The 13,452-nt window shown below is 33.7% G+C and overlaps 1 protein-coding gene and 1 non-coding gene across 3 annotated transcripts in view; one reads left to right on the top strand and one right to left on the bottom strand.

The window, feature by feature from the left end:
* DNAI4 (dynein axonemal intermediate chain 4) overlaps nt 1-13,452 on the top strand; it is an 89,840-nt gene that overhangs the window by 39,081 nt on the left and 37,307 nt on the right. For both annotated transcript variants that reach the window (XM_081818597.1, XM_081818596.1), the window contains exon 7: nt 6,941-7,096. In XM_081818597.1, the coding sequence (XP_081674723.1) occupies nt 6,941-7,096 (156 nt within the window). The remainder of the gene's footprint in view (nt 1-6,940; nt 7,097-13,452) is intronic.
* On the bottom strand, nt 7,124-7,228 carry LOC115941619 (U6 spliceosomal RNA). The gene has a single exon (XR_004076357.1). It is a non-coding gene; the product is annotated as a U6 spliceosomal RNA (small nuclear RNA).

Raw genomic sequence — 13,452 nt, 5'->3', positions numbered from 1 at the left:
CATAGTCTCTCATGGTTCGTCTCCCCCTCCGATTTCCCCCCTTCATTTTTCCCTTCCTACTATCTTCTTTTATTCTTTTTCTTTTTTTTTTTTTTTTAAACAAATCAGTGTGGTTTTGATTTGAATTTCCCTGATGGCTAATGATGATGAACACTCAAAATGGATGAAAGACCTCAATGTGAGACAGGAATCCACCAAAATCCTAGAGGAGAACATAGGCAGTAACCTCTTCGACATAGGCCACAGCAACTTCTTTCAAGACATGTCTCCAAAGGCAAGGGAAACAAAAGCAAAAATGAACTTTTGGGACTTCATCAAGATAAAAAGCTTCTGCATAGCAAAGGAAACAGTCAACAAAACAAAGAGGCAACCCACAGAATGGGAGAAGATATTTGCAAATGACACTACAGACAAAGTGCTGATTTCCAAAATCTATAAAGAACTTCTCAAACTCAACACCCAAAAAACAAATAATCAAGTCAAAAAATGGGCAGAAGACATGAACAGACACTTCTCAAAAGAAGACATGCAAATGGCTAACAGACACAATATAGTATTATTAACTATAGTCACTATGCTGCACATTACATCACCATGACTTGTTTATTTTAGAACTGGAAGTTTGTAATTTTTAACTCATTTCACCCACCCTCCATTCCCTGACCTCTGGCAGTCATCAATCTGTTCTCTGTATTCATGAACTTGGGATTTTTTCTTTCTTTGTTTTTGCTTGTTTTTTAGATTTTACATATAAGTGAGATCATATGATATTTGCCTTTTCTTGTTTGACTTACTTCAGTTAGCATAAAGCCTTCAAAGCCCATCCCTGTTGTTACAAGTGGCAAGATTTCCTTCTTTTTTACGGCTGAATAATATTTCAGTGTGTGTGTGTAACATTTTATTTGTCCATTTATCTATCAAGTGTCATTTAAGTTGCTTCCATATCTTGGCTATATAAATAATACTACAATGAACATGGGGGTACAGGTATCTTTCTGAGTCAGTGTTTTTGTTTTCTTCAGATAAATACCCAGAAGCAGGATTGCTGGATCATATGATAATGATATTTTTATTTTTTGAGGATAATAATTATATTTTTATTTTATTTTAATTTAATTTAATTTTATTTTTTTAAAGATTTTATTTATTTATTTGACAGAGAGACACAGTGAGAGAGGGAACACAAGCAGGGGGAGTGGGAGAGAGAGAAGCAGGCTTCCCGCCGAGCAGGGAGCCCGATGCGGGGCTCGATCCCAGGACCCTGGGATCATGACCTGAGCCGAAGGCAGACGCTTAACGACTGAGCCACCCAGGTGCCCCTATATTTTTATTTTTTGAGGAACTTACATGCTGTTTTCTATAGTAGCTGCAACAATTTACATTCCCACCAACAGTGCACAAGATTTTCCTTTTCTCCATGTCCTTCCCAACACTTGTTATTTATTGTGTTTTTGATAATAACCATTCATAGTATTGTGGTGGTAATGTGTGGAGGAGGCAAGCATTCAATAGTCCTTTGATTTGGTCTTTTAGTGTGCCTATGTCTCTGGATTCTGAACTTCACAAATTTTGTTTTCTTCTGCCCCCCTTAGGTGGGACAGAATGGCTCAAAGGTGCTGGTATGTGGTATTTCCTTTCCCCCAGGTCGATTATAGTCTGACAATACCCTAGCAGGTTGTCCTCTGGTTAATTATTTTCTCTTGAAGGCAGTCCTTGTTAAGAACAGAGTACTGTAGCATATTTCAAAATGGTTCCTTTACCCCTCCCCCTGCCAGAACCACAAGGGGTTTTTGTTGTTGTTGTTGTTTTGTTTTGTTTTTGTTTTTTGGATATTCTGGGAATTTGGTCAAGCTCCTGGAGATAAAGCTCACAAAACTGGGGACTTCCCTATGATTGGGCCCCTGTGGAGTTTTTAACTCTCAGACTTGTGAGACAGACAGTGAGCCTCCAGCAATTCATCAATTATAGTTTAGGTTTCCTACGGTGGCACTGGTTCCCACAGTGGTTTCCACTCCTAAGTCTGCTCCAATAAGCCATGACTCCCTGTATTAACATGTCCATCACCCCAGTTTTGGGGGCAGTGGTTTGCCCTATGTTCTTACCTCTCTTTCAGATCCAAAGAAAACGTGTTGATTTTTCAGACTGTTTAATTTTTCACTTGTTCTTAGGACAGAATGGCAACCTCCAAATTCCGTTCTATGAAACTGAAAACCAAGTCCCATCTTCTTGAGTACAGGATGCTCAGCTGAATCTGCCAATTCTTTTTCATATCTAGCTTGCCTTTACCATTGTTAATGTAGTTCTGCTCTCCTTTCCAGTGGCCTTCTTAGATAAGTTGAGGAAACTCACTTCACTGCACAGACATGTTCTGTTTTACCCTGAGAGCAGCAGAGAAGCCATGGTGAACAGAAAATACAGAGCAGTCCACTTACCTGACCATACTTTCAGTGGATTAAGTTCTGTGTTTCCAAGGACATATTCATGGTCTCGCCATGTGATTTCTTCATTACTGGCTCTTATAAACTCTCAGGGAAGCTGAAGTTAGACTATGACCCAGACTGTTCTGATGATCTTCTCCTGAGAGTCCTCATCTAAAGTGGTATTTTGTTCTTTTTTAATGCATCTGTGATAGTGTTTGCTATCCAGTTTTTTAAAACTAGACAATATATTGTGTAGCTATGCATATATCAGAGAGCCTTCCATGCCTGTGGATTCTGAACTTCACAAGTTTTCCAAGAAGAAACCTCTTAAAAAAGGTTCTGAGTGCACATAGTTTATTTTGGAAGTAATCCTAAGAAACATTGGTAGGGGAGTAAGTAAGTGAAACAAGAAAGGGTAGGCAGCCAGCAAAGGTTATGCTCTCTAACAAATTACCTCTTTGAGTAACTGGAATTCAATACTGCTAGAGAATTTTGGGAGTCAGAGTTATTTTATCATGCTCCAACTTTCTCAATCATTGTTTGAAGTTGATGGGCTTATTAGTTCGTTGGCACTTCTAGCCAAATTTGTGGACATCAAAATGGCCTTGGTGGTCAAAGATGGCCCTAAGCAAAGCAGTATAGATGCTGGCAGTTGGCGGTTGGCGAGCAAGAGGTAATGCATAGCAGATATGGGCAGGGCACCAACAGCATCTACCATAGGAGAAAAACCTTAAAACAAAGCAAGAGAATGACCTATCCAAAAGTTAGGGAAAGTGGATGTGCTCCTGTTGGAGGTAGCTAGAAGGAAGACGGCTAGAGAGAAGAGTGTCCAGGGCTTCTAAGCACCTGGAGATATTCTATTTCTTATCCTCGCTGGTGAGTACATGGTAGTAATTCTTTATACTACACATATATTTGTTATACACTCTTCTGTGAATGATATGTATTTCACAGAAAACTTTTATTTAAAATAATGAAAGTTTATATTAAAAATTTTAATACTAACCAATTAAATATTAAAGGATCATATCTTGTGTATAGAAGTAATAAGACCATATGAAATTACTGCACTAAAAGAATAGTTTAGCTTTTTATTCAGCACAAAAGAAAAAAATGAAATGCTGCTAAATATTGATGCTGACAGTGTTTTTCTCCTGTAAGTGATCCAAGCATATTATAAATAGTTGGTAAAGGGAATGGAGCCTGTGGATTGAGGAAAATGTTGCACCAGCTGTGCCCAGACTGAGTATGGCAGCTTTATGATTATGGGAAAACAAATTCTTAAAACTCTTTTTCTATTCCAAAGATGCTTTCTACAGGGTGGCCATTAAATCTAGAAATACAGATAATACAATTTTGTCATTCTTTGTAATGTAATAGCAGTAAACCCTTTATTAAAAAAATAAAGTCTTACGGATCAGTAAAAAAAAGCACATGTCTTCTTTGCCTGATTTGGGATGAAATTGAAAGAGATTCAGGAGTCAGAGACATGGAAATCACATATTATCTTTATTACTGATAAAGATAATTTAAAAAAATATAGCTTCAAATCTGCAGCTCAGAGGACTTGCCATTTCTTCCTTCCAGAATAGACCTTACCAGCCGTAACTGGCACAGCTAGACAAGCACAGACCTCCTTTTTTTAGGAGTGAGAACAGAACAGAAAGCATGCTTTCTGCCATTGAACAGACCTAACAAAAGAATCCAAAAGTGGCTGAGTGCAATTCCTTCTCCTAAACTCTCCTATAGGATTAGTTACTTTTTCTCTGGTAATGAGTGAATGAGGGACATAGAGAGGCCAAGGTGTTAATTTAGTTGAAGTTCCCTGTAAAGATTCATAGAAAGTGATGAAAAAATTTTCCATCTGACAGTATACATATAGTAACTTATGATAAAAGTGGCATTTCAAATAAATGGATAATTCAATAAATGTACTAGTATTCCTGGCTAACTTTTAAAAATATAGGTATATACTACAACTGTAGACTTCATAAAGCCAGCTTGTTTCCTATGTATATTATGCTATAATAAAATATTTTTTATAAAAACATGTGATATGAGCTCATTTTTATTAAAAAAAATACACGTGTTTGTATGTGACTCTGGAAGAACGTACACCAAAATGTTAGCAGTTATTATCTCTGGGCGATGGAAATACAAGTCATATTTATCTTTTTTCTTCTTTTTTAATAGTGAGCATATCTTTTTACTCAGCTAAAAAGTAAAATTATTTTTCTATAAATGTTATATGGCTAATTGTTCTCTTTTTATAGTCTGAATTAAACTAGTAGATAGAAACAATATTTTAAAATGTGTAAAAACTATTTAGATATATTGTAGACTCAGAAATGCTCAAAACACAGGTATAGTTGGGAATACTTTTTTCTGATACTAGTTAAAACTTTCTTTAGTAGGTGGGGTACCTCGGTGGCTCAGATGGTTAAGTGTCTGCCTTTGGCTCAGGTCATGATCCTGTGGTCCTGGGATCGAGCCCCTTGTCCGGCTCCCTGCTCTGCCGGAAGCCTGCTTCTCCCTCTCCCACTCCCCCTGCTTGTGTTCTCTCTCTGGCTGTCTCTCTGTGTCAAATAAATAAAATCTTAAAAAGAAAAACCCAAAAACTTTCTTTAGTAGAATATAGCAGTATAAAATTGGAAAGTCACAATCATTCAATTTTTTTTTTCAAGAAACAGACTCAACTATGGAGAATAAACTGATGATTATCAGAGGGGAGGTGTGTGGGAGAATGGGTTAAATAGGTGATGGGGATTAAGGAATGCACTTTTTGTGATGAGCACCAGGTGTTGTATGGAAGTGTTGAATTATTGTACACTTGAAGCTAATATTACACTGTATGTTAACTAAATGGAATTTAAATAAAAACTTTAAAAAACTCCACCCCCCCAAAAAAGGAACAAAAAACAATCACTATTATTTATTGTTTCATTTTGTACATGGTATTATGGCATATGGTTTGAGATTTTTTATTTCTTAGAGGTTAATTTATTCAAATGTATAAATGTCATGATAGTACCCAAACTAAAATTACCAATGTTGGGGCACCTGGGTGGCTCAGTCATTAAGTGTCTGCCTTCCGCTCATGTCATGATCTCAGGGTCCTGGGATCAAGCCCCGTATCAGGCTCCCCACTCCGCAGGAAGCCTGCTTCTCCCTCTCCCACTCCCCCTGCTTGTGTTCCCTCTCTCGCTGTGTCTCTCTCTGTCAAATAAATAAATAAAATCTTTAAAAAAAAATTACCAATATTATTTATCTTCAAACAAGAAACAACTTTAAATCACCCTAACATTTTATATTGTTCATTTATAATATGTGCCTTTATTTATGTAGCAGTTGTTGCTGACGATGTAACAATATATTCCTATATACTCAAATTACTAAACTTTCAGTTAAAGGAAGAAAAAGAAGGTTAGGTAATTCAATATTCAAAGACGTAATTTCTTTTTATGGTCTTTTACTTTATGAACATGGAAATTGTACCCTTTTCAAATCAGCAAAATAGATGAGGTATTTATTCTGTGTATAACTTTGTTAAATTATTAAGATAAGTTCAATAAAGTAGAAATGTTATTATGAAATGTGAGTTAACATTCTTACTAACTGAAAACATTGTGAAATCCAGAGCTCCTTCATTTTATTTAATGAAAATAAAAGTTACAATAATGAAGTAGTTGCATTTATTATATCTAGGTCTTGTTTTGATTTTCAGAGAAAAGAATTATTAAATCACTGTACTGTAAACTTTTGCAAGTTTAGCACATAGGAATATTTTATTACATGGTCACTGATAAAATAATCGCTACATGAACCTTTCACTGTTATATCAATGAAAAGGGTTGGAACTTTTTTTTTAATTTCGAGATAAATAACATTCCCAATTTTTGTTTGGAGACCATTGCTATATTTGCTCATTAGAAAAAAATCATAGCCAATGTAAACAAAAATTTTTAAAAGGGAAGATAATAACCATATTACTCTACAAGTTTCTTGAGAACAGAGTCTACCAATTTCCCAACAAGTATAATCTTTTCACATAAATATATAGGAGATTTTTTGTGATAAAAATGGAATGAGATGATTATAAATTAAAAGTTCTATAGAATATAAACATGTTAGCCATAAGTAAAAGAACATTAAATCCTTATTGTGACATGGTTGTCCAGGTCCATATCAAGCAAGACCTATACTGACAGACGGATGAGATTATGCACCATCAGCTTGGGATAGAGGGAAGACAGGTGTGGGGATCAGAAAGGATGGTGAGATAATTTGGAGTTATCATTAAAACACTAATGTATACGTAGATGCAAAAAGTGTGATAGCTAAGGATCTCAACCTGTCCTCATGATTTATTTCTTTTTCATCTTCTTGCCATTGTAAAAAAAATAGTATTCTTTTCTTAAGCAGATGTTCTTATCTTAGATTTTGCTATAACTAGTTATGTATAAGCTAAACTATTAGAATTTGATTCAAAATAATTTTTACCTTTCTGTCTCTTTATTTAGGTGTAATGTCCAGTACTTGGGATTTGTATGATTCTTATAATGCTATTGAGCTTTCATCTTTACCAGCAAAACAATCTATGCTTGAATCAAGCAGTAAAGCAATTGTACCTTCTAAAGATCGAGAACAAAGAGTACCAGGGAGTACTATAGACAAAAGTAAGATTTCATTTATTTCAGTTTTCTTTTTAAATGGAATGTTTCACGAATTTGCATGTCATCCTTGCACAGGAGCTGTGCTAATCTTTTCTGTACCATTCCAGTATTACCATATTGCTGCCTAAGCAAGCACTCTTTCAGTTTTTTTAAAAAGATGTTTTCACATGCCATGATAAATAAATTCTTTCTTAGCAGTTACAATACTTACTTTCTGGTGGAACATAAAACTACAACTTTTACTCAGAAATAGCATCGTTACTCTTTCACATCATCTTGGACTCTGAACTAAAAGTAATTTACACCAGAATTTTCCTTGGATACCTGTCAAGAGTTTCAAAGATTCTATCTTCCTTTGTTGCTTCTTTACTTGCTCTTAAGTTCTCTTTCATATATATGGGAACATGGGGGTTCCATAATTTTCTCTTTTTCTTTCTGTAGACTTTCTAAGAAAAAGAATGTATACTAACTTTGTGACAACTTAAAATGGAGATAAATTAACAACCATGGCTTTTAATTAGGGATGATTTTACCTCCCCCCGGGGAGATTTGGCAATATCTGGAGACATTTTTGGTTCTCATGACTATGAGGACATCTTTTGGGTCAATGCCAAGGATACTACTAAAAAGCCTTTGGTACACAGAACAGCCCCACAACAAGAAATTACCTGGCCAAAATGTAATACTACCAAGGTTGAGAAATGCTGCTTTACAGCTTTATCTTTTAGTATTCTAAGTTTTGAGATTAAATGCTTTAATTAATGTCAACACAAAATTTTAGCTTTCCAAATATACTTAGTAATATGGAAGAATTTTTAAAAAGTCCAGTTATAAGAAATTTAAGTTCCATTTCTGATTGTTTTGTGGGTATATAGTTATACAGTTTTACTCTCCCTATTCTGAACTTCTGAGTCATTTTTCTTATAAAATGATATCACTAAATATGAGGGGTAGTCCTTATTTCAGAATAACTATGCCCTGGCAAGATTTGGTAAAGTTTGGCAAATTTTCATAAATTAAATTGAAATATTTCTATTCTCACCCATTTTTACCCAAAGACAAATGTAATATTTAAAAATAGTAAATCAGGAAATATTTTTGAAAAATCAAGTTTAAAGAGAATTGATAGTTTTTAGAAAATAATTACCTTATTTATAACTGACTACATTTCCTTCAGAGACTCTGGGTCAACAGGACTTGCCACCTAATATTTTGGTCTATCATTGGATCTTAAGTTTAATATTTCAAAAAAATGAAACTTTAAATATGTTACCTATATTCTTTAGTTTTTAAAAATTATATTTACAGTCATGTACACTATAGCCATGCTTTCCTTAAAGTTGTTTATAATGAACACCAGTTTATTTTCCCAGAGAACAATGAAGGGAAAGAATGAATTATTAGTTATTATTAAAGAAACTTTTTTTTTTTGCTTAAATGTTAATGTCCATATAGTAGTTTTGCTTTTAGAAGCTTAAATTTTTCCTACCAAAAATTGCTAGGAAAAACATCAATCTTAGACTGAAAATTACATTGGGACTTGAAAATTAGATATACGTACTGCACCTCTATTAAGGCCATTGACACACAGAAAAAGTGTTAAGCACAGAGCTCAAGTAATTTACACCAGAAACACCAAGGGTGGAGATGCCCCAGCTGCTGGTGAAGATGCATGAACAAGATCCCACCAACTGTACATTTTGGAAAATAAAACTTTATTAAATAAAAAAAAAGTGTTAAGTGGAAGGTCCTAAAAGAAAAATGTCTCAATTTGTGGATTTTTTATTTCTTGTGTATATGGGTGTGTTTTTAAAAGCAAAAATGGAAAATAAAACCATATTCAAGAACTATAATTCAAAATAAAAATATACTTTTTTAAAGTATTATAGCCAATTAAGGGGGTAGGGGAGACCAGAACTAGGAAAAGGGAGAAAATAAAAAATAGACAAAGATTGACAACAGAGCTGAGCGATCAGATTTATGGAGAATGTAAGGGAGATTCAGATAAAAACTAGGACTAGATCACCTCCAGGGTCCCTTTTGCCTCTGAGATTTTATAATGCAAACACAAAGAGAAAAAAGTTAAATATGGTCCATATTTGTTTTGGTTTTTTTTCAAAGTTCACAAGGACTTTATTCTCTCCTCTCTTCACGGGGGCACTGCTCCTGGTCCATAATTGGTTTAAGAAGTGTTTCTACTCCATTTAAACTTTGAATGTACAGGTTGTATTTTAACCTTCTATTATATTTGAGGGGGAAAAAAGTACCATGAGTTTCATCTTTGAATATGTGTGATACCCTAGCTGAGTTCACAGGGAAAAATTATTTTCTCTCATGGGCTTTTTTTTTTTTTTAATAGAAAGAGAGCTTTAGATTTAAAAAAAGTAATGGACATTTCAAGCACAAGTTTAGATTTACAGAAAAATTGAGCCGACAGTACTGAGAGATCCTTATAATTTCTTCCTTCCTTCCTCCCCCCACACCATAGCTTCCCCTATTCCTAACATCTGGCATTAGTGTGGTACATTTTTTATAATTGATGAATCAATATCGATAACATTATTATTAACTGAAATCCTTAATTTACATCAAGTTTCACTCCTCAGGTTGTACATACAGTTCTATGAGTTTTGGCAAATACATAATGACATGTTTCTATCATTACAGTTTCATTCAGAATTGTCTCACTGACCTAAATATCCCCTGTGCTCCACCTACTCATCATTCCTCCCTACTCCATACTTCTCACCATTGCTGATCTTTTTATTATGTCTATAGTTTTGCCTTTTCCAAAATGTTATATAGTTGGAATCAGACAATAGGTGGCCTTTTTCAGACTAGCTTCTTTCACTGAACAATATGCATTTAAGGTTCCTGTATGTCTTCTCATTTATTTTTATCACTAGATAATATTAGATTATATGGATGTACCATGATTTATTTATTTATTGAAGGATTTCTTGATTGCTTCTGGTTTTTTGTGACTATGAACAAAGCTGCTATAAGCATTCATGTGTAGGTTTTTGTGTGGACATAACTTTTCACCTCATTTGGGTTAATACCTAGGAGTACAGTTGCTGGATCATATAGTAAGAATATGCTTAGACTCTTAAGAAACTATGAAACTGTCTTCCAAAGTGGTTGTACAATTTTGTATTACCATCAGCAATGAGTGAGTGTTCCTGTTGCTCCTCATTCTTGTCAGCATTTGATATTTTTACTTCAAAAAAGTTTTTAAGCTGTTCTAACAGGTGTGTAGTGGTATCTCATTATTGTTTTAATTTGCAAATCCTTAATGACATGTGATGTTGAACACTTTTTCATATATTTACTGGCATATGTGGATCTTCTTTGCTGAAGTATCTATTTGAATTTTTTGTCATGTTTAAAATTGGGCTGTTTATTTTCTTATTGTTGAGTTTTTTGAATTATAAAGTAAGTCCTTTTTCAGATAAATATTTTGCAAAATTTTCTCCCAGTTTGGGACTTGTCTTTTCATTTTCTTAACAATCCTTCACAAACTAGAAATTTTCAATTTTAATAAAGTCCAGTTTAACATTTTTTTCTCTTTCAGATTGTGTTTTTGGTATTGTATCCAAAAATTTATCACCAAACCAAGGCCACCTAGATTTTCTACTATGTTGTCTTACAAAAATTTATAGTTTTGCATTTTATATTTAGGTCTAAGGTTCATTTCAGTTAATTTTTGTGAAAGTCATAAATTCTATGTCTACATTTTTTTTGACATATGGATGTCCAGTTCATTTGTTGAAAAGACTTCCTTGAATTTTCTTGCTCCTTTGTCAAATATCAGTTGACTGTATTTGTGTGGGTCTATTTCTGAGCTCTCTGATCAATTTGTCCATTCTTTCACCAATATCACATTGTTAACTGGACCTTTATAGTAATTCTTAAAATTGGGTAGTGTCAATCTTTTGTTCTTCTTCAGTATTGTGTCAGCTATTCTTGGTCTTTTGACTCTCCATATAAACTTGGGAATCAGTCTGTCAACATCCATAAAATAACTTGGTGGGATTTTGATTGGGATTGCATTGAATCTATAGATCAAATTGGAAAGCATTAGCTTCTTAACAATATGGAGACTTCCTATCCATGAAAATTTATTTGTTTGGGTCTTCTTTGATTTCTTTCATAAGAGTATTGTAGTTTCCTTATGTAGATCTTGTACATGTTTTGTTAGATTTATACCTTAGGCATTTAACTTTTAGTGCTAATATGAATAGTAGTATGATTTTTATTTCAATTTCTAATTATTCATTAGAGGAAAGCCATTGACTTTTGTATATTAATCTTGTATATTGTGACCTTGCTATAATTGCTTATTAGTTGGAGAATTTTATTTTTTTGGCAGTTTTTTTTTGGGATTTTCTACATAAACAACTATGTCATCTACAGTTTTTCTCCTTCCAATTTGTATAACTTTTATTTCTTTTCTTTGAATTATTATATTAGCTAGGACATCTAGTATGATGTTGAATAAAGGTGGTGAGAGGGGACATCCTAACCTTGTTCCTTACCTTAGTGGGGAAATTTTCAGGTTTTCACCATTAAATATGTTCATTGTAGGTTTTTCATAGATTTTTAAAAAATCAAGTTGAGGAAATTCACTTCTATTCTTAGTTTCGTGGGAGTTTTTTTTTTTTAAACTTGATTTATTTATTTTAGAGAGAGAGAGAGGGAGAGCATGCATGTGAGTAGGGGGAGAGGCAGAGAGAGAGGGAGAGAGGCAGACATCCTATTGAGCACAGAGCCTGACTCGGGGCTCAATCTGGGGACCTTGAGATAATGACCCCGAGATCACGACCAGAGCCTAAATGGAATCAGATGCCTAATCAACTGAGTCACCCAGGTGCTCCAGTTTCCTGGGAATTTTTATCATAATGGGTGTTAGATTTTGTCTAAAGAGTTTTCTGAATCTAATGTGATTTTCCTTCTTTAGCCTATTGATGGGATGGGTTACATTAATTGATTTTATGTGTTGTACTAACTTTGCATACCTGGAACCAACCCTACTTTGTTGGAGTATATAATTCTTCTTATACACTCTTAGATTTGATTTGCTAGTATTTTGTTGAGGATTTTTGTGTTGTTTTCATAAGCAATATTGTTCTGTAATTCTCCTTTTTTGTAATGTCTTCATCTCGTTTTGGTGTTAGAATAATGCCAGCCTAACAAAATGAATTGGGAAGTGTTCCCCCTACTTATTTTTTGAAATAGATTGTATAAACATGTCTTAAATGTTTGATATAATTCACCAGTAAAACCATCTGGGCCTATTTTCAATTTTGGAAATTTACTAATTATTGATTCAATTTCTTTAATAGAGATAGGCCTATTCAGATGATCTGTTTCACTTTGTGTGAGTTTTGGCAGTTTATGTCTTTCAAGGAATTGTTCCATTTCACCTAAGTAATCAAATCTGTGGACATAGAGTTATGCACAGTTTTTCCTTGTTATTCCTTTGGTCTATGGGGTCAGTAGTGATGACACCTCTATTATTGATCATACTGGCAATTTATATGTTCTATTTTTTTTTCTTGGTTAACATGGCTGATGATTATGAATTTTATTGATCTTTTCAAAGAAACAACTTTTAATTTCATTGTTTCTGATGATTTCCTGTTTTCAATTTCACTGATTTATGCTTTAATTTATATATATATATTTGTTTCCTGCTAGCTTTAGGCTTATGTTGCTCTTCTTACTCTAGTGCCCTGAGATGGAAGCTTAGATTACTAACTTTTAGATCGTTCTTCTTTTCTAATATATGCATTCAATGCTGTAAATTTCCCCCTAAGCATTCTTTTTGCTGCATCTCACACATTTTGATAAGTTATATTTTTATTTTAATTTAGTTTAAATATTTTTAAAATTTCATTTGAGACTTCTTCTTTGACCTATTTTTTTTTTGAAAGAGGAATGATATTCTATATTTTATTTTATTTTAATTTTTTTATTATTATGTTATGTTAATCACCATACATTACATCATTAGTTTTTGATGTAGTGTTCCATGATTCATTGTTTGCATATAACAAACAATGACCTATTTTTTTTTTAATTTCCAAATATTTTGGGATTATCCAGCTATCTTTTTGTTGAATTCTAGTTTAATTCCATTGTGGTCTGAGAGCATATTTTGTATGATTTCTATTCTTTTAAATATGTTGAAATGTGCTTTGTGGCCCAGAATGTGGTCTAGCTTGGCGAGCATTCCAAGTGAGCTTGAGAAAAATATGTATTCTATTAAAATAGTGTTTGGGATGCCTGGGTGGCTCAGTCAGTTGAGCATTTGCCTTCAGCTTGGGTCATGATCTCGGAGTCCTGGGATCAAGTCC

The sequence above is a fragment of the Leptonychotes weddellii genome, chromosome 4, assembly GCF_054177405.1.
Source record: "Leptonychotes weddellii isolate Sample4059 chromosome 4, ASM5417740v2, whole genome shotgun sequence".
Taxonomy (NCBI): Eukaryota; Metazoa; Chordata; class Mammalia; order Carnivora; family Phocidae; genus Leptonychotes; species Leptonychotes weddellii.
This window is presented reverse-complemented; position numbering and strand designations above follow the sequence as displayed.